The sequence below is a fragment of the Haplochromis burtoni genome, unplaced genomic scaffold (genome assembly GCF_018398535.1).
Source record: "Haplochromis burtoni strain Fernald_Lab_line unplaced genomic scaffold, NCSU_Asbu1 Contig_17, whole genome shotgun sequence".
NCBI lineage: Eukaryota > Metazoa > Chordata > Actinopteri > Cichliformes > Cichlidae > Haplochromis > Haplochromis burtoni.
In genome coordinates this window covers 1,700,453-1,725,677 of record NW_024582378.1, presented here as the reverse complement: position 1 = coordinate 1,725,677, position 25,225 = coordinate 1,700,453, and the positions used below count along the sequence as shown (strand labels likewise).

The 25,225-nt window shown below is 41.8% G+C and overlaps 2 protein-coding genes and 1 long non-coding RNA gene across 3 annotated transcripts in view; 2 read left to right on the top strand and 1 right to left on the bottom strand.

Annotated features, from left to right (window-relative positions):
* Nucleotides 1-57: 57 nt before the first annotated feature.
* On the top strand, nt 58-14,705 carry rcc1l (RCC1 like). Its single transcript, XM_005916023.3, has 12 exons — nt 58-271; nt 951-1,236; nt 1,435-1,564; nt 3,085-3,213; nt 4,682-4,748; nt 5,357-5,408; nt 5,734-5,818; nt 6,513-6,694; nt 8,684-8,771; nt 10,403-10,576; nt 12,366-12,451; nt 12,939-14,705. The coding sequence occupies exons 2-12, from the start codon at nt 952-954 to the stop codon at nt 13,014-13,016; spliced, it is 1,356 nt and encodes a 451-aa protein (XP_005916085.1). The 5' UTR covers nt 58-271; nt 951; the 3' UTR covers nt 13,017-14,705.
* Nucleotides 14,706-14,725: 20 nt separating this feature from the next.
* LOC121814102 lies at nt 14,726-21,959 on the top strand. Its single transcript, XR_006054074.1, has 2 exons — nt 14,726-17,609; nt 20,901-21,959. It is a non-coding gene; the product is annotated as an uncharacterized LOC121814102 (long non-coding RNA).
* The window catches only part of castor2 (cytosolic arginine sensor for mTORC1 subunit 2), a 23,151-nt gene continuing 19,852 nt past the window's right edge, over nt 21,927-25,225 (bottom strand). Inside the window, exons 9-10 of the mRNA XM_005916021.2 lie at nt 24,312-24,406; nt 21,927-23,785 (exon numbers count right to left, since the gene is read on the bottom strand). Of these exons, the coding sequence (XP_005916083.1) occupies nt 23,723-23,785; nt 24,312-24,406 (158 nt within the window). The 3' untranslated portion in view covers nt 21,927-23,722. The remainder of the gene's footprint in view (nt 23,786-24,311; nt 24,407-25,225) is intronic.

The window sequence follows — 25,225 nt, the reverse complement described above, 5'->3', positions numbered from 1 at the left end:
TTTTGGAGCTCCAGGGCAGCAGGCGGCGCTGTTGTTTTATTCTTAAAGGCGAACAGACGTGACGGAAGAGGGTCCTTCTGCATCCTGGGTTGGAGAAAGTTGACCTAAACAAACATGGAATAACGGCCCTGAAACATTTTCCTATAATTTCACCTGGGTCGTCATTTCTGTAGATACCGAGTGAGTTTCTCAGCATTACAAAATGCGGCTCTAACTGGAAGAGAAGAGAAATTTACCCCGGCTCAGTGGCTGCTGTTGGAACGAACACGAGGTGAAAGTCCCTTCAAATTTAACCTAATTTTAACTACCTTTCCGCAGTGTCAGATGTACAATCTGATAAGATTAATCATAAATGCCTTATTCAAATCCTTATAATCCGTTTTTAAAATCGGGGTTGATTACGAAGACTTAGTATTAGCTATTGTTAGTGTAATTTAACCCAAAATGGATGCTCACGAGTCCCTTAGTACGCCTGTTTTAATGTGGGACAGCTAACGTTAAATTGTTAACCAAGGCATAAATTGCATTTAATCAAAGCTACTGTGGATCAGGTGCATGCCGAAGTTACTGTTAGGCTTTAGGCTTTTATATAAAAATGTAAAAGTCTCCTAGTATTGTGTGTGTAGTTTTGTAAAACTACAGAACGCCTAATTTGATAGAAAATGTAAATGAAATGTGGCAGTGTGTTTTTTTTCCCCCTACACATTAATATTACATTTTTAAAAAATAATAACACAATTTGATAAAACAAAAATATATTTTTATTGTTCTGTAAAGGCAATTAAAAAATTCTGATATATTTAAATGGAAAAGTAAAGAATATTTTTATTTTGAATTAAAGAACAGTTAATGTGGCTTATCATTGCAATATTAAATGTCAGTATAGTTGGGTTAAACAACCACATCAACTTCATCTCTATTGTTTTCCCTATCCCTGCCTTTTTCTACAGGATGGCTTTTCCCTATGTGCGACTGTGTCCCCGGCACATGAGAGCAGGCCTTCAAGTCTGTTGGTATGCAACACTCAGCAAAGCATCCAGACCCCAGGAGAAGAGGGGCAGTGATCCGGTCTTCCAGTATGTCGGCCAGCACAAAAAGCCAACCCATAAAGTGTTTGTCTGGGGCTTCAGCTTCACTGGTGCACTTGGCATCCCTACCTTTGTAGTCCCAGACAGCGGCAGGAAGAAGCCCCGCAAATACCAGCTTACTCCTTACCGCCTGGAGACTGCAGAACAGGTAAAATCGGCCGGCAGTATGAGTCTTATGGGTTGAGCTTCTAAAGATTTAGTAATTGTTATTTAGGTGTAACTTCATAAAATATCAGTCAAATCAGGTAAACTGCTGCTGCCAGTCATACCCATGTCAACAAACCATTTTATATGTCTTAAGAGAGCTTTGTAAAGCTGAACTTGCTTTCTGTTGCTGCTGTTGCAGATCTCCTCTGCTGCCTGTGGTTACGGTTTCACTCTCATCGCGTCTCCATCCAAAGATGTGACCAAATTGTGGGGCATGGGCCTGAACAGAGATTCTCAGTTGGGCTTTCAGCGCACTCAGCACGACCGCCGTAAGACAGAAACTATTTATTTCTTTAAAGATAGTTTGAAGAACATTGGATGTGAAAGAAGAATGGCTATTGGACCCATCAGGTGATGGCGATGCTATACATTGTCTATATAAATAAGATGACCATCTGTAGCTGGTACGTTACTGTGTGAAGTCTTGTTTGAAGTTTCTTTTTTGGTAAGGATATATGTACAAGACAATACATGTGAACTGCATAGCAAGGAGGGACATAGCTTCTGGGCCTGTAAACTAGAGCCAATGCCAGAGTGCCTTAAACCTGCATTCTTTCTAATGGCCAGCAGGGGGCAACTGCTGTCTGCAAAAAGAAGTGGAGAGACAAGTAAAGAAGTACCCCAGAAATTAGGATAACTTTTACACAACTAAGGTCTGCAGTTAAGACAAATGCTGGAGGTTAAATGTTGGGGTTGTACTGGGTCACATGATCCATGTGCTTAGTAGAAACTCTTCTAATGAGTTTGTGGTCTCAATCACTAGTTCCAAGACTTACTGAATAAAGCATGGTGTTCATTTTGTAAATTATGTTTCCCATGAGAGCCACCAAAGACTTTCTGGCTTCAACAGTTTTGCTTCTCATTCACTGAAAGCTGCCAGAAATCAATTGAATGCTCCCACTGATTTCCAAAGAGAGGCTGTCTTGAGCAAGGGAGTTCTGGTATCTAGGGATCTCATGCATAATTGTGACAGGTGGAGCTTGCGTTGGTATCGGACTGTTGTGGTAAAGGGATAGCTCTACTTGAAGGGGAGGCGTTCGATGTACCCATCCATCTACGTCCCAACCCTCTCCCATGAATGTAAGCAGCCAAAATGAGTTTCCTCCATAGGCTGGCTGGGCTCTTTAGTCATAGTTTGAGGAGCTCTGATGTTTGGAGGGATCCCTGAATAGGGCCGCTACTCCTGCGTGTTCATTAGGAAGCCTCATGGAGGAAAAGTTGATCATTGCAGTGAATTGCAACAAAGTTATTAACAGGAAAGTAACGGGTAATAAAAGCTATCCTACCATGGCTGTGATAAGAGCGTCAGCAAAGAGGAGGCTTTTTAAAGATGTCTTTGCTTCTGTTTTCAATATCTTCTACTCCTGCTAATATATCGGGTCGATCTGAATGGCGAATACTGCAGTAAGTACCCACGCCCTCTTTAACAGTGACGTCACTGTTTTTACGTTATAAGACCATTTCAGCGACCATAATCGGCTCTCTAGGGTTACATTTGTGAGTCAAAGCTGCCAAGTGGCTGTAATGTGTAATTTGGAAAACTAAAGTGGTAACCTGCCATAAACTATATCCATCCTTTATATATCTATAAGGGTATATATCTATCCCATATAGTCTATGGGATAGAGCTGAGGAGTGGTCTTGTTGTGTTAGCACGGGGATATGTTGTGTGTGTTTCTTCCATGTGTCACATTCCATTTCACAGTGTTTCTCTAACAAGTTTATATTAATATTATTTAAGGAGCATCGCTGCTATTTGTTCATGTGTCGTCTCGCCCTGTTTGTGTAGATAAGAGCTACGACTACGTGTTGGAGCCGTCCCCGGTGGCCCTGCCCCTCGTCGAGCCTCTGCAGACCAGAGTGGTTCAGGTTGCATGTGGCCGGGCTCACTCTCTGGTCCTCACTGACCGAGAGGGAGGTAAGAGACGCACACCTTCCGCACCAGCCTAAATCCAAACCCACAAAAAGCTGCGGAGCATGTCGTCCCCCCCTGTAGAAACCTTTCAGCCACCTGTCACACCATGTGTCCTTTTACATCATCCACCCACCGCCAACCAAAAATGAATCATTACCAGGCAGCTGTTACAGCTCATGCAGAAAGCTCATTAAGGTCTTCTGGTACATTCAGTAAATTAGCAGACCGATGTTCCAACAAGCGTTTTACTTCATTCAAATCCTAATTTGTGAAAAGGCTTTTTGCCACTTTTGGTTGCCAGCCAGAATCTTTTCTGTTTTTTAATTTAAATGGGCTTTTATTGTGTTTTGCTAAATTGCATAGTGCTTTGTTGTGATGTTGTTTTAACTGGTGGTAATTTGCTGGTAAACATTTACTCCCAAGATTTGTGAGGCTAGTTTCTGACAAAAGAAAGATGTGTCGCGGCTAACACACAGTGCGATCTACTGCGGTGCGTTGTTTTAAAGGGTACTGCAGCTGATATTTTAGATTTTTCTGACATGAGTATTTATGCAGTTATCTAAATTACTTGTATTTTAAGTGGCCACCGAGTCATAAAAACAGCATGTATAAAATCATCTTGCAGGTTATGTTTCTGCTGTCCTTGATATCGCCTGTGTGACCAAAGCCTGGTGCACCTGTTTGCAGAGCATACAGAGCGTTTAATTCTGCAGCTGAAGTTAGCCAGACAGCTGTTCTGTTAAACTCAAACTATCTCTTTTTTAAACCTTAGTTTAAACAACATAGCAGATTGTTGTTGCTACTAAATGTAATCAAAGTATTAAAGTCACTAATCTTACAGCTTTTCATGACATGTACTGCAGAGTCCATTAAAGCTTTTAAAAACAACTTTATCTAAAACACTTTGAGCTTCTCAGGTGTTTCTTTTTTATTTGAGAATCAGTTTTTATTGAGGTAGAGTGGGACACATGCAATATATTGTTATGTAATATCATGTCTAAAATTAAAAAATGAGTAATTCATTTACACAAAAGTGACAAAAATTGGATAATTGTTTTATAAATGTTAATAAATTAAACAATTAAATTCAAAACAATTTTATTTGTATAGTGCCGAATCACATCAACAGTCACCTCACAAGGTGGTTTATGTTGTATAGTAAAGACACTACAATAATACAGAGAAAATCCCAACATTCAGTGTCCCTGTTTGAGCAAGCACTTGGTGACAGTGGGAAGGAAAAACTCCCGTTTAACAGGAAGATGCTTCCGGTAGAACCAGGCTCAGGGAGGGGCGGCCGTCTGCTGTGACTGGTTAGGGGTGAGGGGAGGGAACAAAAGATACACTGTGGAAGAGAGCCAGAGATGAATAATAACTGATTAAATTAAACTACTCTTAATCATTAATATGACTTTACACGATGCGTTCTCGCACCCTCACACTCCTCTCTCTGTTCTGCCCTTTTCTCTAGTTTTCAGTATGGGCAACAACGCCTATGGCCAGTGTGGAAGGCGGATAGTTGAAGATGAAGTCTACAGGTGTGTCTTTCTTCATTCTGCTGTTGGTGAAATACACCAGCAATTTTCTGATGTCACAGAGAAACCAGCAGGTTTCGGCGATTTCATCTGGAAGCGTCTTTGGTCTCTATTGAAGCTTTTATTTTGGAAATTATATGAGACCGCCTTTTCGATTGAAGTCTATCCCAGGTGTCACAGGGCGAGAGGCTGTTTATCCTGCACAGGTCTCCAGTCTATAGCAGGGCTAACACAGGAAGACAAACAATCATTCAGACTCACATTCACATCTATGGCTAATTTAGAATCAGTCGGTAACAGTACATGCATGGAGGAGCCACACAGGCCAGGGGAGGGCATGTAGGCTCCCCACATTAACCTGATAGCTTTTTCTGCTATAGCTGTAACTTATAGTTATAGTTTTCAAATGTATGTAGAAAACTGAAAATGTCACCTTGGGCTGTGACCCTCGCTTTGGAAATCACTGCTCTATCGAAAACTCCTGGCTCTTTGCCTTGGTTACACATGCTGGCAGGAGGTTAAAGGAAGGCTGGCATGCTGCTGCGATCTCCTGGAGGCACTGCTATGCTTGGGTGATGAATCTGTCATTTCTCTTTCTTGCGTTTCAACAGTGGCAGTCACATCATTCACAAGATAGAGGGCTTCAGCAGCAGGGTCATCCAGGTGAGTGCAGGCTGTGTCTGAGCAGTGATGACAGACGGTTTTTCTATGTCTCATTTCCCTCCCTTTCCAAACATTTGGTTGCTTCACATCCTGTCCAGATCCAGATTATTTTAAGCATGCTAACACCTGCCCAGTACGCGTATTAAAATGTCATTTGGTGCTGTTGCTACACTAATCACCTCCTCTCAGAATCCATTCATTAAATGATTCTTTTTTTTCACGAGGTCGTTACTTGAATCTTATCTTTCCTGATGGATTAATTGAGCATTTGGCTTGATGTGACACCAACCACTGAAGTTAATGTGTGTTTTATTACTTTTTCCAGGTGGCATGTGGGCAGGACCACAGCCTTTTCCTCACAGAGACAGGAAAGGTGTTCGCCTGTGGATGGGGTGCAGATGGACAGACGGGTCAGTGCGCGTCGCATGTCATGAAACTCGGCATCCACTAACCTTGAACACCAAAAAATATAAAGAGAAAAAAGTGATCTTTACTACAGTGGACATTTCTGTTTCAGTAGAGTGGATTTTAACATATAACATTAACAGCGATGTGTTCATACAGTTTAGTATATCAAAACAAAATTATTGCCAAGTTTCTCTTTTTCTTCGGGGGGGGGGTATACCACTGATAATGATACCAATGCTAGCAGTTATCTGCTTTTTAGGCACTTCAGGTAAAACCTGCTGGAGCCAACTTCAATCTCTGATTGTTTTTGAAGTTTTAGAGTTATAATTGGCCCCTGCCGTTTTGTTTCTAGGGAGCCAGAAAATCCCTCATGTGGTTGAAAGGGTGGAACGTCAAGTTACCTGCTTATGATAGCCAGCTTATGACATTGGCTGATTAACAAGCTGCATCCATAAAAGTACAAGTGGCTACTTAAAGCTAAATAACAGGCTAAATAAACAGAAATAAGTTCACCAAAACTGAAGCACAGACTTACTGGATTTGTACCACCTAGCCAGCCTCTAGTAGCCATCAGATGAACTCCACGTTGGCATTGATTTTAAGCCCTGGTTGCTGCTAAATAACTTTTATTTGTAAGATTTTCACTTTTAATAATTTTCTGGAGACATTTGCTGACTGCAGCATCTCATATTCCAGGGCTGGGGCACCACAACATCAGTTCCAGTCCGGTGGAGGTGGGAGGAGATCTAGCCGGGGTGGAAGTGCAGCAGATCAGTACATATGGGGACTGCAGCCTGGCTGTTTCCAAAGATGGGCAGCTGTATGGATGGGGCAACTCTGAATACAGGCAGCTGGCCTTTGTCACACAGGCTACACAGGTGAGGGGAACTGATGGTGCCTGAACAGGGCCCGCTCATGTGGCTGGTTGAAGCCTCTGCCTGGTTCCATTTCCACCTGTCACTCATCTGTCCACACCGTCAGAGCGAAGCAGCTCACTTTACTGTAGCCACTATTTTTTTCTTTCTTTTTTTACATTTTTTAGAACTGAACTGAAGAACAAATTTCAGAGAAATTTGTTGTTAAAGGTTCATAAGATTGTGCCGACAAATAGTCCTAATATCAGGCCGTCCTGTTGAGCACTGCGGGTGATCAGGATTCATAGAGTCCAGTAAAAAGGAAAAAGTTCACAGTGTGATGAATTATATCCTGTAGACTTCAAATCAAACAATCATCAGATGAAAGCCTAAAAAGTTCAACAGTGCCAGAAATGACGTTATTAGATCCCCTAAACTATGAAAACATTAGGATAGAGGAGTCTGACTACACAAGACGGGCAGAGATTGACGTGACTTTAATGCACAAACTGGTCTGTGATTTGTCTGTGGGTCTGTCCCCACACATGCTCTTTCTGGCTGTTCCAAGTTGAGCTTAAATCCAAAGATGATCATGCTTTTGCCCTTAGATGATGGTTGTCTTACAAAAAAACAGAATTAAGCTTTATCTCCTTTTATCGCTACTAAAGACACATGTTTATAGATTTGTGTTCAGTTTTCTTGTGTGTGTTTTTTCTCTGATAAATTGCTTCATAGCTTTTTTACTATTCACTCGCTGGGCCCACGTCCTCATTTGAGGTTTGACAGTGTTTTAGTAGATAAAGGTGAATGACTTGGACATGAATTTAGCTGCGGTTCGGTGGAAGGCCTTGAATGGGACTGGCAGCGACTCCCTGGCCTTGCAGATCCCCATTTACTAAAAATAAGTGAAGAAGTTAAAGAATTAAAAAGAGGAGGGAGGGTGAGGCATGTAAACAAGAACAAACACCTTGTAGAACTGGGGGAATATATATAGATGAGAACCAGACGGAGCTTGTTTGGAGGTCTGGTCCCGCTCCTGAAATTCAGATACTTTTTCTCCATTAACTATGCTGACCATTAATTTTTACCTTTCATTTACTGAGTGTTTCTTCTGCATGTCTTATCCTGACCTAATGTCTGGCTTTCTGTTTTGAATTTAGTAATCTGCTTTTGTTTGCTGTTTAAACACTTTGTAAACCTGCATTTTTAAAGATGCTGTGTGTCACAAAGACTGAATGAATGTGCATTAATGTGAAGCTAAGCAGTTAACTCATTGCATTACATTACATTGCACTATGAAGCTGTTTTTCCATCAGCTGTTGAGCCCATCAGCTCTGAACTTTCCTAGAGCCTCGACTGAGAACGCAACTTTCCACCGCAGTTAAATTGGACATTAAACGTCCTTTAACTTGCCATCTTCTTAGTACACAGTCTGAGAGATGTCAGATTAAGCCCATGTGAGAATACAGCAGGTTGTCTATTACCGGCTGGAGAACGATTCTGAGTCCTTCCTCCTGCACATTTTACACATGAAGCACTCTTTTCTAAATCGCAGGAAGTAATTTCAGTAGAGAGAGGACTCTGACGCAGGCTGTCTTGTCTTCTGCCTGTAAGAAATGTCAGCCTTACTCACAGTCTCCACTTGATTCTCAAAGCGTCGTCCAAAGTTGTGTATTTATGTGTAAATGCTACCTTTACTGCATGCTGCAGTTTGAATGCAGAACTTTTGCCTCTAACTGAAACTGTTTTTAGTCCTTAGATGTCCTCAGATGTCTAATCTCTTAGTAAATGATTTCAGGAACATATTTTCAATCAGATGTATAAAATTAGGACCAAAAAGGAACTTGTAGAAGTTGACTTATTGCCTTTAATGATTTGTTCATAATTCTTGGATGAGGCCAAGGCTTTGGAGGAAAAGACAGAAAGGACGTTGCAGAGAGACCAAACTCAACGTTTACTCGATTATTCATATAGATATATCTTTTATTCATTTTTCTTTTGTTTATTTTTCAGATGAACTCTCCTCGTCATCTCCCTCTGAAAGGCTGCGGAAAGGTGGTTCAGGCAGCGTGTGGAGGCACACAGGTGGCCATACTCAACGGTCAGTTCACACAATCAAACAGAAAAAATAACAAAAGCGGACGATTTGTGTCGGCTTGTAGGATTAAAAATGCATTTTCTAATTTGAGTCTTCAGTTTGAGTCTAGAGCAGTCGCTCCACACGTGGCCTCTCGGTGGCATCGCTCAGCACAGTTTTGGATGTCTGGCTTCCAGTTTGTTCCTATCATGTCTGGCTTGTTTGTTCATTTACCTTTTTGACGTGGTGGCAGACTGTGACTAACTGTTTCAGGTAAACATCAGTGTACCGTGCTAAAACTGAGCTTTTACTCATCCTTGGAGCGGTGGGTGGTTTGTTTCCGTCAATGTTGAGTCAACCGGCAGGCTGATTTCCAATAAATTCATCCTGACTGAGTGACACATTTCTGGTCCTATTTTTAGACATTTTTGGGGAAAAGTAGCTTCCTTCCACTTTTACTCAATCAGACTTGCACATTACATGTTAGATATAACACTCTTCATTACTGGTGATTATGAATGCAGAATGAAAGCTATATAAAACCTTCAGCTGTACATAAGTGATGATACTTTAACACGGGATCAGTATTACCCTAGGACCTCTAATCATGTGTAATAATTGTGGAGGTTGTTCGTGCTGCCATTTTTTGCCTTACATATTACTCCCAGTAAAGAGGTCCTATGATCGTATTAACTGTTTAGTCCATTTTCCCATCTTCTATGCTCTACTCCTGAATAAAAAATAACGAGGCTGTGTTGAATATTAGGTTATAAAACTATAAAGTCTTGAAGCATTTTGGGTGAACATTCAGGGGGGTCAAAAGCTAAGATTCCTCTAGCCCGAGGGGACAGATGACATGTACGTTTCATTTAGTCTTTGGTGACTTTTAACATTTATCATGTGGCAGCTTCATAAAATGATGGTTAGGGTTTTTGTGAATAAAGGCAGCTCTTATTTAAAAATGTTTAGTATCAGTGTCCACTGCTGCAATACTACTAATAATAACCAGCTTGCTGTCTTCATCAGTCATGTTTTTGGTTCGTTGCTGTTGAGAAGAATCTGTTGCTATCTGTACCATTTCAGCCCTGCACACAGGACAGTAATCCTAACAGTGACCCGCTGACGGTGGGATGTCAGTAAATTCAAATAAAGTGGATACATTTATAATAAATTACAAAAACAGACATTGGGGTGGTTGGGTGTGAACTTCCTGGACTTTCTAGTCAAATAATATTTTTGCTGTATAGAAGAGAGTACTGGGTCAGCTACGCATTACGTCTGCAGGAGCTCCTCGATCATGGAGCCATGAAGCTCTCGGTGACAGTTTTTGTGCTGATGTTAATGCCAGAGGTGGTTTGGACCTCTGCAGCAAAGCGTTGGAGACTTTTACGCACTCTGCGCTTCAGCACTCAGTGACCTCGCTCTGTAACTATGTTGCTAATTTGTGATAATGCCGCTTATGGACTGAGGACCAGGAGGGAAGAAACTCCAAAGACTGACCTGTAACAGTTACAGGACTACGCTTGCATTCAGAGAGCTCTTTAGAACGAGCCGTTCTGTCAGATAGTTGTAAGAGAACGGCTCGTAGTTTTGTGATATGTGTAGCTTTTTCTTCTTGTCGAGCTCTAAAGTCCGGTATTTGTGTGTCTTACCAGACAAAGGAGAGGTGTTTGTGTGGGGCTATGGCATCCTTGGAAAAGGCCCCAAACTGTCAGAGTCTTCGACCCCAGAGATGATTCCCCCGACACTGTTTGGACGGTCTGAGTTTAACCCCTCAGGTGTTGTGTCCAGGATCAGGTGTGGCCTCAGCCATTTTGCTGCAGTGACAGGTATGCGCACAGAAAAGACACAAACTCTCCACGTCAAATCAGCATCACATCTTGACCTGCACAGTGATGCTTCTTTAAAATATTCCTGCTTTATTGCTCAGATTTCTGCTTTTTTTTTTTGAGCCCGGATAAGAAATGGAAGAATAAAACTCGCAGTGCAGTCGTTGCAGTCTCAGGTGCTTAAAAAGAGGCGGACGTGTCCGCTGGGGGAACAGTTTATCGCTGAGTCAGGTGATGTTGGCCTCAGCGTTTATGGCGCTGAAATGAAAAAGTCTGTCTCGTCTTGTTTTTGTCGCTGAAACACTGGACTGGAAACATCTCTTTTGTCAGGTTTTATTAGTCCGAGGCTGGGGCTGTAACCAGCCAACGGCACTAAAACTTCAGACTGAGTTGTTCTCGTTTCCTAAAAGCATTCATTGTTTTTTGGAGTTTAGTGAGTAAAAGGGTAACTTGAAGTTATTGTAGGGAGGACCAACTGCATGTGTGAAAAGAGACGTTAAGACTCAGTGTGTTACTGACTTCCTTTGGTGTATTAGAGGCTACAGGTGACGTCTTCCTCTTCTGGAGTTTTCACAAACCATCCAGAGGTCTGAATGCTTTGGATAAATTCTCCAAAACTGACCGAAGTGCTCGCTAAGAACTAGTAACTGCCTTTTAATTAATTCAGGGCCCGTTACGCTCTGATTTCAGCTCTACCTTTGGTGCTTCAGTTCATCTTCTGGTTCAAACATTCTGATCGGATGCGTTTGAAGAGTAGGTGGAAAGGGCCTGAACTGTGTAGCTGAGACGAGCACATTCAGGGTGTCCACGGTTCATTAGCTGAAGTTGAATATCAAGGATATGTTTGGGAGTTGTGTTATTTTAAGTGACAAACCTCTTTCTCATCTGTGGATATTGTATCATCGGTGGCTTGTGTGTAACCTTTTAATGTAGTTTTTCTATCTTGAAGCATTGGCAGTGCAGATATCGTTGGTGTTCGTGTTTATGTCTTCTTTGCAGTTGCTGCTACGTTGCTGGGGTTTTTTTTTGTTTTTTTTACTGGGAAGCAATGCAGGAATCTGCATCATCAACCATGTGCACAAAGCAGTGATGCATTTGTAGAACTATTAGTGCTCAAAGAGACTATTCCAAAAAATGTAATTTACTGCAGCTAGTCCAAAAATGCTGCAGCACGGCTCCTAACTGGGACACGCAAGCGGGATCACATATCTCCCATACTTGCATCATTGCATTGGCTACCAGTCAGCTTTCGAATTGATTTTAAAATTTTAACACTTGTTTTTAAGACGTTACATGGCCAAGCCCTTATATATCTTGCTGATCTCCTAACCCGGTATTCTCCCACAAGATCCTTGAGGTCTGCCGACCAAATGCTTTTGGTTGTCCCAAGGTCGAGGTTAAAACACAGAGGAGACCGGGCATTTGCCGTGACTGCTCCTAAATTATGGAACTCATTGCCCTTGCATATCAGGACCTCTCCAACACTGGAGACTTTCAGAACCCGTCTAAAGACCCACTTTTACTCTCTGGCTTTTAAATCAAGATGAGTCTGTTTCTATTGTTCTTTCCATGATTCTATTTTTTCTTAATCTATATTCTATTTTATTTGGTATGTCTTTATTATTGTACAGTACTTTGGTCAACAACTGTTGTTTTTAAAAGTGCTATATAAATGAATAAACTTGAAACTTGTTATTACATTACTGCTCCATGCTTCATCCTTCTAATCTGTGGTCACAGCTTACTGATATTTATTTTATTATTATTTATTTAAATGTCTGCTTCTCAGATCGGGGTGAGCTCTTCGTGTGGGGGAAGAATGTGAGGGGTTGTTTGGGCATCGGGAAGAAAGACGACCAGTACTTCCCGTGGCGGGTAAGACACTGATTCAGTATTAGTCATCCAAACAAAAAGAAAACCATGCAGCTGAGCGTCTATTTTTGACCCACTTCTTCTTCCTTTGGATCAAAATAAATGCTTTTTCCATATACTTGTGTCATCTGTATTCTGGGGAAAATTTTGTGTGCTTTAAGTAGAAAAAAGTACGGTTGTCTGTGTGTGAAGGTGTTATAAAATATTCGCTACCTGTATGTGCCCTGTTGAGATTTTCAATTTATGTCTGCAGACTTCTATCAGCACGTCCTCTCAAGACATTTTAACAGGATTGTGTAGAGCTCACACTTCTTGTCAGTGTTGCACATTGTGAAATCCTGGGTCACGTACAAAAGAAAGAACATAAATAAATCTTCTGTCCTCGCTGTATGTGCAGTAAAAGCACAGAAACTGCACGTCTTCCTTCCTTACTTCCTTCCATTTTATGTTGTTGTTGACTTCCTTCTTGTGGGTTCTTTTTTCACCTCAGGTGACTGTACCAGGCCAAGTGGTGGATGTAGCGTGTGGCGTTGACCACATGGTGGCGCTGGCGAAGTCCCTCCTGTGAGCCTCCTGTCCTCACCAGCGGTGGATTAAGCCTGGATGTTTGGGCCGAGGCCTCCCGCTGACCCCCGGCTGCCCCGGAGAGCCGACTGGAGGCTCGGTGTGGAGCCGCGAAGCCAGCTGCTCTCCACAGGCGGTGGACCCGGTCACGCGCTGACGTCAGCGGAGGGCAGAGCGGATGATTGCGCAGCAAACTTCCACTGACACTGCTCACTTTATTCTTTATTCTTAAGGTCATGTGGGAAAGACATCCAAGCCTCATTTTATCACAACTAGAGCTCAAACGAGTCGTCAGTTAATTGATTTTTCAGTGACGCTGTGGTGGGAAAAACGGTGAATCTTTCTGTGAAAATTTGCTGTTTTTAAGAATACACTGAACATATTTGGCTTCTGGACAAAATGAGACATTGGATGTGGTCACTGTGGACTAAAAACTGAACTTTTATAGACTAAACAGCTCTTCTGCACACAGAGTGATTATAAAAATAAACTTTAGCTGCTGCAGTATTCCTATTGTTTTGTCCCTGTCACTCGTGTTCTCACCAGCTTCGATGTGGTTCTAACTTTAATTTTTTCTCACGTGTGACTCATTTGCTGCCACACTGGAGAAACAACAGGAAAATGTGGCCGGTGAAGCGCGCCATCGACAGACTCGTACGGTTTGGGTTTATTTCAAACATTATGCAGCAGCGCTTTAAATCTCTGCGGCACGATAAAATATTTGTAAAACACTGCAGCTGTTGAAAAACCAATGACAGCAAAACAATCCACAGAAATGATTATCTCCCTGCCAACTGCAAATAGAGGTGAAGGCACTCAGCCCGAGGGAGAAAACAGGTTTCGAGGAATCAATTTTACAACCCGAGCTCCCGTGTCATCGGTCGCGCCCGCACGTTCTGCATACGCAAGCAGCGAAAATCTACAGCAACTACAATCGTGTCGCGCTGACAGGGTGAGAGGATGCTGATTGTAGGAGTGTTGGGGCTGAAAAGTGGCTGCTGATGGCTGTAAAATGAAATAAGAGGAACAATTTGCTTAGTTGTTTATGTTGTGTCTGCTTTTCCCGTGAAAATCACTGAATGGCAAAGAAGCGATTGGCTTTTTATATCCTAAATCAAAATAAATTCACTTTTAAATAAATGTACACATCAGTTTTTTGTTGATGTATTAGACTTAAAAAACCTCTTCATTTCTGATAACTTCTATGCAAATTTCTTCACAAAAACTCTTCATATTTTTCTCATGTATGAAATGTTACAGTGGTGGTTGCTCATAATAAAAGGCCAGAGTTTTAAATGATGCAGTCTGCATATGTGTAGAGCTTTCCTGGGAGCTTTTTTTCCTATTCTTAGAGGTCGTGGAGAGGCAGCGTTGTCATGCGGTTTATGGTTTGACCCTTCTTGACCACTGGGGCCTTTCTATGTAGAGTTTGCGTGTTCTTCCTGTCCCTGTGTGGGTTTCCTCTTGCAGACCGAACGCATGCTTCTTAGGACAATTGGCGATTCTAAAATTGACCAAAGTGTGGACGTGAGAGTAAGCGCTTGTCTTTTTGTTAGCCCTGTCTTTGTAAAAGGCTGGCAACCTGTTCAGGAAGCACCCCACCTCGTGTGTGACAGTTTTATTTGTATTTATATTGCGCCAAATCACAAGTAACAGTCACCTTAAGGCAGTTTATATTGTAAGGTAAAGACCCTACAATAATACAGTGGAAACTCCAACAATCATATGACCCCTCCCTATGAGCAAGCGCTTTGACGACAGTGGGAAGGGAAAACTCCCTTTTAATACGAAGAAACCTCCAGCAGAACCAGCCCTGGGGAACGGCAGCAGTCCGCCACGACAAGTTGGGGACAATGGGAGGAAGACATACAGCTGCTGCTGGGTAAATAATTCTGCATTAAAACCTATCTTGAGCCTACAGAGTGGCTGATGCTGCATTTATACTTTGGCTTGGTCTGGCTACATTGCTCTGCAATTTTGCTGCCTAAAGTTGGCAGACGAGTTCCTGTTTTTGGACTGTACTGAATGGATGCAACGTGTGGTTACATTTTTAGGAAGGTGCACGTCAGATGAAGTATCAGTTACAATAAGCTTAAATTTGAAGAAACAAATCCTGTTTGAGATTTGTGACACCAGTGCACTGCATGTCTTCCTTCACTACATCCACAAATCTTCTCTGACTTCCTCTTTTCCTCCTGCCTGGAAGTTTCATCATCACGATACGAGTCACAAATTGGATGCACTCACAACCTGCTCCTGAAACACACTTTTCAACATGTATGCAGTCTCCCCCATTTAACAATTCATCTATCATATAAACATGTAAGAGTCAGGATAATATTGAAGCTGAAACAGCTGCTTGTTTACTTATAAATGATAAATGCTGCCTTCCTTCCTACCTCACCCCCAGCTGATTGCTCCCCCCCCTCTCTGAGCCTGTTTCTCTTTGACGTTTCTTCCTGTTTTAAGGGAGTTCTTCCTTCACACAGTCGCCAAGTCCTTGCTCACAGGTGATCGTCTCATTGTTTGGGGTTCTTTCTAATATTGAAGGGTTTAAAAAGTATTATAATATAAAGGGCACTGTTGTAGTTATTTGGGACTATATAAATAAAATTGAATTGAACACATTTTAAAGGACTGTAATTCCAGCTAAAGGAGGCGGCGATTAATTGGTCCACCTCCAGTTTACATTGTAACATTTGTATCAAGTTTGAATCTGCAGAGCTAATAGTTAAAAGGTTTAATTGCTGGAATGTTGACTAATTTAAAAATAAATCTATTACTTAAAACATGACAGCAATAAAACCCCAGACTCATAAAGAATAACTGTGACTGTGGCTGTATTTCAAACACATGTTCTAGACTAAATTTTGTGTGTTAAAAATGTAATCAAAACAACTGGCAAACTGTGACTAATTTTAATCGTTGTGCAATCTTATCCGTTCACCTGACTATTAAATGGCACATCTTTGTTTTCTATACAGTGAAACAAACTTCGGTTTAGAAAACTGATGAATTGGTAGGAAAGAAAGACTTGTAAGAAATGAACCCATAAAATTAATTGTTACCTGATTCGATCAGACTCCTCACACGTGCTCTTTAAGCTGATTTTTAACCTCGACTCTAACTCGGGTTTCCTGATATCAACATGATGGACACGTTAATTCTCACAGAACACGGAGTATTGCTGAAGTCAGCCCGATGTGCACTGCTTTGCTTTGTTCTCTTTGCTGAGCTCTTGTATTCTGGGCCATTCATCATTATGACAACTTGACGGCCCTCTGAAGAGCCCGGAAATGTATTTACGCAAAATTACAGAGTGAGCATAAAACGTACGACCTGCGACCGTCTGCAGAGCAGGATTTGAGAACGTGCAGGAGAAGCTTTGGTTTGCGTGGCTGAAAGGAAAACTTCATTCACCACTTTTAATATCCCATTCAAATTATGAGATGAGTTGACCCATATCTGGCGTTCAGGAGGAGGCATTATTTCACAGATGCACCTGTGGAACAGTGAGAAGGGTCCGCATGATTATAGTCACAGTTGGTGACAGCATAATGGAGATTAACTTGGTCAATCCCAAACAAGTTTGCTTAGTCATGAACAATTTACCAGGTGCAGCACTAACGTCTGTGATGATGCTGAACCAAAACTATGTTTTTGTGTCTGGTTCTTTACCTTCTGAAAGCTGCACTGTGTTCTGCATATGCCCTTCAAGTCTAACCTCACCCTAACCAAATTTGAGGCTTCAAAAGACACATGACACTGTATATAATGAACCACATCCAGTCTTATGCATGATAACTAGATGCCAAAAACATCTCTGCAATTGAAAAAAGTACAGTGTGTGATTTGTTGGTCAATATTGCAGGGAAATGTAAAAGAAATGTTGGGTTTTATTACCCAGAAGCCCTGTAAGGTGACACCCGTGTGTGTGTTGTGATTCAAGTGCCCCGTAGGAAAATGTGTGGTGGTTGTTGCCATTACAGCCTGGTCTAGATGAAGCGCTGACTCACTGCTGTTAATGTGTCGCCCGTAAAGTTTAGATTTGTCATTTCTGTGGGTGGAGATTTCCCACCATGCGTCCTTGCAGCTCTGCACAATGAAAGTGATGCATTTCAATTAGCGGCACTGAGATGCCTCTCTGTTTGACTTATAGCTTGCAATTTTAATCTTTGTGAGTGGGAGCTGAGGAGCAAGCGTCTCCACCGCATGTCAGTGAACTGCCGTGCCGAGCAGCGTGAGATTATGTAAGGTGTAAAATGATCATGATAAGTGGAAACACTAACACGCTGTGTCTGCTCCTATAACCCCGCTCTGCAGAGAGGGTCTCTGCAGCTGGATGAGCTCTCCTCCCCTTCTGTGTGCTGAAGTAGAGGAGAGGAGGAGGTGGTGGTGGTGGTGTGGGGCCCACCCATGCAGAGCAACAAGGGCCTGGCTGTTCTCTGCTTTGTTTACTCAGGTCAGATAATACAGACAACTGGTATACCTGCAGTCTTCCCTGCTGTCAATTGCTGTCCATTTTCTGCAGGCTGGAGTGGAGCGTGGGCATTGTGGAAGAAAAAGCCCAGCAAGGAAGACAGAGACCAAGGGAAAGGTAGGGTGTGCACTAATGTGTTTTCTGTGTTTAAGTTCTAATTTAAATCAGATCATTCATCTATAGATCATTCATTATAGCACCTGTGTGGGCTAGCATCAAGTTCAAAGAATGGAAGAGTGGGGTGAGAGGAGAGCAATGCACTTTAAAAATAAAAAATAAAAAATAGATTTTAGCCACAGACTGTATATATAAGATGGATGTAGGTTTCCAGGTCTGAAAAGTAAAGCCAGTGAGGAAGTGCATTCTTTGAAATGGCCAGTAGGAGGCTCCCGTTGCAAAAAGAAGTCCATTTCTTATAGAAATCAGTGAGAAAACTGCCTTTGTTTTATAACTTTATAAACACTTATTAGTGTCAGTAATGTTGATCCACCTAAATAGCAGCTCATGATGAGGTTTTCCCTACACTGGCTCAGATTAGGCGGGAACACTTGAGCCTTGGGTTTATATCTTTGTTTTGTGTAGCTTAAGTCTCTCATGTGACCAGCAGCTAATGGCTCGTGATGAGCTGATAACAAACATTAGATGTAACCTGAAGACTGTACATAAAAGATGGAGATATTTGGCTTTGAACGGAATGCGTGCACCCTTCTGATGTCACAGCGGATGTTAGCTTTGTGCGCTACGTCATGTGTACAGCCTACGACACTGTGACCATTTGACAACCTGTAGGCTTTGGCACCTTTGAGCTGCCTACATGTGTAAGCCTGTAAAATCTTGCCATTTTTCCCTTCTCCGTATATTCTCCACAAAAGTGGGAATTTTCAGAGGAAATCTTCCAGTACTGCTACTCAAAATGGCACGTTTTGGTGTTTTGTTGTGGTCTGTAACCTTTTACTCTCTACATAGAGATTTAGGTGTTGGGCTATCTGTACTAGACTGACTTTTCTGACATCAGAAATTAGTTATAGAAGTGTGAAGCTAGAAGTAAGAATCCAAAGTGACTACATTTCATGCTCTGGGGGGCATAAATGTACAGGCATATTTCACAGAATCTGTCCTAACTTTCCTTCTTACAAAGAAGGAAAGAAAGAAAGTTTTACTTTTGAGAAAAGGGCTGAAACATTGCCAAAAACATTAAAAAAAACATCCCAAATTGTCTTCTCTGAAGACATTTTCTGAGATAGCAGATCATAAAGGATCATGGAGTTACAAAAACCATTATGACTCATAGTCTAGGATTATAATGATCTTCAGAGTTGCTGGAATAAATGTTCATTTTCAAATGCAAACTAACACCGATCTTTATTTTTTTAAATATATATTTATTAACCCTCAGAGTGTGTCACACCCCAGAGAGGGTTTGAAAATCGTCTTTTCACCAGTGGAAAACAAACCCCTGCTGGAGCGCTGTCGTAATGATGCAACAAAGACTGTTGATGAAAATCTCGATAGCATCACTGCTGCTGTTTGCGCTTGCCGGGTCATTGCAGGCACACGACTGACGTCTTTCACTTCTGGTCTGCACGATGTTTGTTTTTCAGATTACACGCAGCAGTGCCAGCGGTGCAAAAATAAAAGCTAGTGATTCTAGAAGCTACTGAATCATAGGAAGTACTTAGTTTTTCCACACATAAGAAGTTATAGTCATAACACATTGTTCCCTTTCAGTCTGGTCATTCTGTACAGCTCCTGCAGTAAGGGACATTTACACGCTCCCCATAGAGCAGCGTGGCAGACCCAGGAGAAAGGATCGAATTAACCACTGAAGGAGCCGTCGTGTCCAGCAGACTGAACCAAACAAAAGCATGCAGTGATGACCAACTACATGCATCATGAATATCCCTCACAGGAACCCCTTTATAAGGGGTCCATGAGATTACCATTCCCCTCGAGGAATATGCTCTGAAACCCTGAAGCAAAGAAAAACTGTTGGTGCTCTATGCTACCTGGTGACCTGCAGCAATGATTCTCGCCACTCACAGAAAGAGGGCACAAGCGTGCCACCGAGGTGAGCAGGCAGTCAGCTAACTTGTAGCACTGTAGGTGAGGCACCGTTAACCTCCCATGTGTCTGTGGAGAAAGACATCACCTGCCTGATCTGGTTTATGTGACCTGCAGACTGATGATTTGCAATTGTTTGAATGTAGATATTTTGTATTGATTTGCACAAGGAAATATGTACAGTCACACAGCTTGTTGGAAGCACTCTTATTGGAGCAGAACAATGACAAATGGCATGAAAGTCTCAGTTTGTCGTCAGAGCCTTTAATGCACCCAGACTTAACAGTTGCAATGAAGGAGCATTTGTGTATGCTGAACAAAACGTATGTGGATTAAGGCTTCTTCTTTCTAGGCATCTGGTCTCTGTGAAGGCCTGTAGCTGGACTCTGGTCCTGGTCAGCTAGTGTAGAACTTGACTTGGAGGCTCTCATCTCAATGACTGGAGCACACACCGCCAGAGATGGCACTGCTAGGTCCAGTTAGCTGCCTGGGGGAACCAACCAGTGACTAATTCTCTGCCAGGCACATCATCTGGTACATCTGCAGCCCAGTGACCGAGCTCATTGCATCTGCAGTTATCTGCCTGAGCCCTTTATCTCCAGCTAAGTTGCTTAAAATCTGCGGTGCTTGTCGGAAGTGCTGAGTGGCCATCTACTCCATGGTTGTGGAATGGCTCCACAGGCGGTGGGTTGTCTAAGCCAGCCTCCACTGTACTGTCTATGTGCTGTACAATGACATGGATAGACAGTGGTTTTGCTACATGAAGCCGTTAGCTCAAAGACCAAATCGGGGAAGATGGGCAGGTGGTTTTTGACCATTCTTCAACCTTTGTCGAAACTGGGATGCTAAACTTGGAGAGGAGTGTGTAATGCTGTGCAAAAGCCATCTTTGCCAGCATGGGGACATGTCGCATGTGCTTTGGGCTTAGTCAGCGCTCTCCTAGTGTGGATAATCCCATAGTTGTGGCAGCCCTCATGCTGGTCCTTATCATGCAAAGAGAAACTGCACCCCTGAGAGTTGAACACGCAATTTTAATCTTCATTTTAGTACTCATTAAAATGCAAATAAACAAATATTGCAATGAAGACAATTTGTCCCCTCTTGGCATTAGCTACCACCACTCAGTGACTAATGCTAACAGGGCAGTTAAGTTGGCAGATAAAAGAGTCAACTGCCACCAGCCAGCCTGACTCAGAGGTGAAGAGTGCAAGACCTGGGGGATGACTCAGCATGTCATCACGGATCTTTAGCATCGTCAAGTGGGGATGTGATATCCACTAATTTAATTCATCCATGGCTGCTACACTTCATACATTTTTGTGTTAAAAAAATGTGTCTCATTCACAGCTAAACTGGAGCTCTGAAGGCAAGATTGGGAGGCGACATCACTAGTTTATTGCTTCGAGTACACAGCCCCTCTGTCGGTAAGTAAATACAGTAAGATGACACATGGGTGAAAAGTGAACACGCAAGCAGCTCAAAAAACAGCTAGTTTATTTTTTTTTCATTTATTCCCCCCCCCCCAAAAGAAGCTTCAAAATGAAAGGCTTTCTCTTTGAAATGCAATCAGAAGAAATAACACCTTCCTCATGTTTTAACACTGATAAATACAGATTATCTACTAATCAAATGTGATCAGATGAGAGGCTGCAGATAGGTGGAAGGTGGTGTGAAGAGAAAACAAAAAGGAAGAAAAACATCATCACCAACGGTTAATACCAACAGAAATCGTTCCATGTGGACAAGATCTAGCTAAAGAAAAGAGCCCTCTCTGGGTTCACATCAGTACAGCAGGTCTGTGGGGGTGGGACCTGCATTAAAGTGCAGACTGGAGTAGGAGAGGGGCAGCTTCAAGACCAAAATGGACACCAGGGCTCGGAGTGTAACCTTCCTTCCCCTGTGTGAACCGTAGCTTATGTTAGCACACTTGCACTGACATTATTCTAGCTCATGGAAGTGGCTCAGTAATTTATTACTAGTGTCGATGCAAATCTTTTCAGCGTTTCTCACTCCAATGCACACTGTGAGCAACACGGTCACTGGAAAGTGTCGGCGTAATTGCTCTCAAACATGAGTTTTTGGCAGTACAAGGTTGGAAAACGGGTCATGCTGTTGGTACGATTGCCATCAAAAGCAACTATTTAGTAGTGAACGGTTTCTTTAAATGAGACAGATGCTCGTGGAGGAACTTCTGTTATTTTTACCGTGTTCAGTGTTGTTGGCTTATTTGAAGTATTGACAGGGTGGAGCTAGCCGCTCCCTCCTTTCCCCCCGCAGCCTCTACTTTCATACTTTTGAACACAGACCTGCATTGTAAAGTTAATGCATGGCGATGTGCTGGGATCATGAATCCACCTCAAAAGATTATTTTCGGGTTTTTTTTTTTTTTTTTTTTAAATCCATCAATCAAATCAATATCAGTTGGAGTTTCAGATATATTTCTGGGTACGAGGAAGATTGTAAAGGTAATTTGGAATTTTATGTGCCTGCTATAGATCTGCACTGAGTATTTTACTAAAGCTGGGCATACACTGTGCGATTTCTTTCAGTCGCGTTATTCAGCTTGCGCTCAAACTGTGCGACTGAATCGCAGAGGTTAGAAATTCATAGGTCAGGATGCTCTGACGTGACCTTTAGCTTGGTAACATGAAGATGTTAATCGCTTCTCAGGTATACTACACAATGTATGACACACGATTAAGGCTAAACTCAGGCCGATCCCCAAGACTGTCGCACGAGTGAAAAATAGTCTCAAAATGGGCCAAAAATCACACAGTGTATGCCCAGCTTTACACTTTTTAATGGCTATTTTTTGCATTTTTAAATTTGTATTCTTATTTTTTTTAATACAAACTAAACCAATTAAAATCAGTTTCTTCATGTCCACTGATTAATACTCACTCAGTTTGAAAGATGAGGAGGATAAGTGGAAGAGAATGGCTGGATGGAGTTTTTAATCAACACTTTTTGACCCTCACTCCATTAAAAAAAAGAAAAAAAGAAAAAGAGAAACCCACATTGATTCCAGCGTGCAATTTTTATGTTTTAAATTAGAACTGACACAATATGAACAAAGAGAAATAACAATTTAGAGCTAATTTAAAACCCTCATAAGACGGTACAGACTTAAATTTAATTTTGTGGCAAACTGAACCTAAATTTGGCACATAGTGGTTAGTGTGGGAGTGGTTGTAATGCTCACGTGATAGTGTTTCAGAGGTCTAATGAGGACCATGTTGACCATTTCAGGTAACAAATAGTGTGCAGAAGAGGCTGGTGGGAATGTCTCAAAATAAGAGACGTTTTGAACTGATTGTGACGCTGTGGGAGAAGTTATTAAGAATACGTCAACTGGGAACTTTGTTTTCTATATCCTATCCAAAATCAAATAAGAAATCAACAACCTCTCACAAAAATGACGCCTATCAGCCAAATCGCTGAAAATAATCAAATCTACGGATCCTGATTGGCCCGTCGATCATCTTGCTCACAGTGTGCATGGATGTAACTTATTAAATGCACAAAAACAATGATTCACTTCACGTTTTGCCAGACTGATTTTAAGTCTGGGGGACTTCAATAGTCAGATCGATGATTAAAAACATGTTCAACGACGACTAAAAAGCAAAAACAAGCGCCAACGCTGGCTGTCTCCTTCAATTGCACATGTGCAGTATTTTAGACAAAGGCATCGGTTTAGGCATTCATACATGTTGGCACTGAGAAAAATGACCTGTGGAAAAACAAAGCAAACAAAAAAGGAGAATTTGATAACTATATATAATAATTATTTTGCTTTGAGAGTACATTCGTCATCTTTCCATGAGAGGAATTATGTAACTAATACAGTAGGGTGCTCAGGAGGGTCAGGGAGTGGGAAGAAGCAGCTTTAGAGAAGAAAAGAGACAGTTTGGTAAACTAACGCAAAAACTACCAGAGCGTGGAGGTGGAGGGGACTTGGGCACGAAGGAAGGCAAAGAGTAGTTGGGGGGGTAAAGAAAATGCTTGAGTAACAAAGGCTTCCCTAACACACTGTCTCCCTCCGTCCTTCCTTTCAGAGTTGACCCACAGTAGTCCGCTAGCAAGCTCTTGGCACTTTTTGGACATGATAAACTTTTAAACAAAATGACTTTGGAGATGGTAGTCGTCATCGCTTTCTCCAGCTTCCTTCACTGTGCAGCACTCTCAGTCCGCAGTGCGCCAATGACACTTTGGATGTTTTCTTCAGGAACCTGAAGAAGACGCAAAGTAACTGATTAGAACTTTCTGATTGTGTTTTCATTTGTTTTTGATGGCCCCAAAAACATCTGAAAAAGCTGAAAGTTTCTCTCCAGCTGCTTAGAGCCGATGCTGATGCCATAAACTGTATATAAAAGATGGACGTAGTTGCTACGATCAGTGCCTAGTGTCTTCTTAAAGCCTCAAGTTGAAGGTTTTCTGGAAGTGAAAAGCAAGAACTAAAAATCTTGACTTGAAACTAGTGAATTAAGTCAATAAGAGAGTTTACTGGAGTCAAAGCCATTTTCCCAAAGACTTCTATACAAATTAGACAAGCGACCCCCTGTTGGCCACTGGAAAGAATGCAAGTTTAAAAACACCTTTGCACTGGCTTCACTCTACAGACCCAGATGTGCTATGCATGTCCATCTTTTCTATACAGTCTATCATGGTGTCATGAACTTAGACTAACCAAACAGCCCAACAATTACAAACAAGTTGATTACAAACCAAACATATGCAGTAGAAACTGTTTCTTACCAGGGCGTGGTCAAACTTGAAGGTGCTAATGTAGTAAGCTGGAATGTCAGCCGTCGCCAGCGGTTCTGATATCTGAGCCACGATGCCGCACTCATCTGCAGACCATTAAAAACACACTCTTTAACCTCTCGACAGGCCCCACAACCACTCTACAACTCATTAAAGCATGTTGATAAATACAATACACATTAATCATGATAACACTTATTATCCTGATTATTATCCTCTTGTGAAATTCTGGCTTTTTTTTTGTCTGCTAAGGCTTCACTTAGCCTGATTATTGATGCTCAGGTAAGCTGTTATATGAAGGTAGTTATCAACTAACATAAGCCTCTAACCAAACAGAAAAATGAGAAGGTCTACCGACTTTACAAAGGAAAACTATAAAACAACACAGCTGCTGCAGATTTGTCTCAGCAGTCTGAGTGTGTCTGGGAGGAAAACTATAGGATTACACTCACATATTTGGTCAGCAATAATAAAATTTCATTTATTTGAAGCCAGGAAGGAAAGCCGACAAAAATACAAATAACTGTAAGTTCACAGACTTCTCAGTATCGCAGCTTTATGCACGGGGGGAATCTGACAGATTATTACTACTCCATGAAATTTCAGGTGTGTGTAAGACAGGTGCAGTTTTGTACTTTCACCTGCTGCCCTGGTGTTTAATGGTCTCACAGCAAAAAAGAAATGAATACAAAAAATATAATTTAAACATAGGTTTAACCTACAAGTACAAATAGGTGTCTTGTTTTAGGATCATACATTAAAGGCAACAGGAAAAAGTTCCTGGAAATAGTCTTTTTTTATTGTCTGTTTAGGGTTAGATAAAGACTTTAGATCTTCCAGGAACAGTGACACAGTTTTCAGTGGTGGTTTCATACCTGTTAATCTTTTATCTCAGGTATAACCTG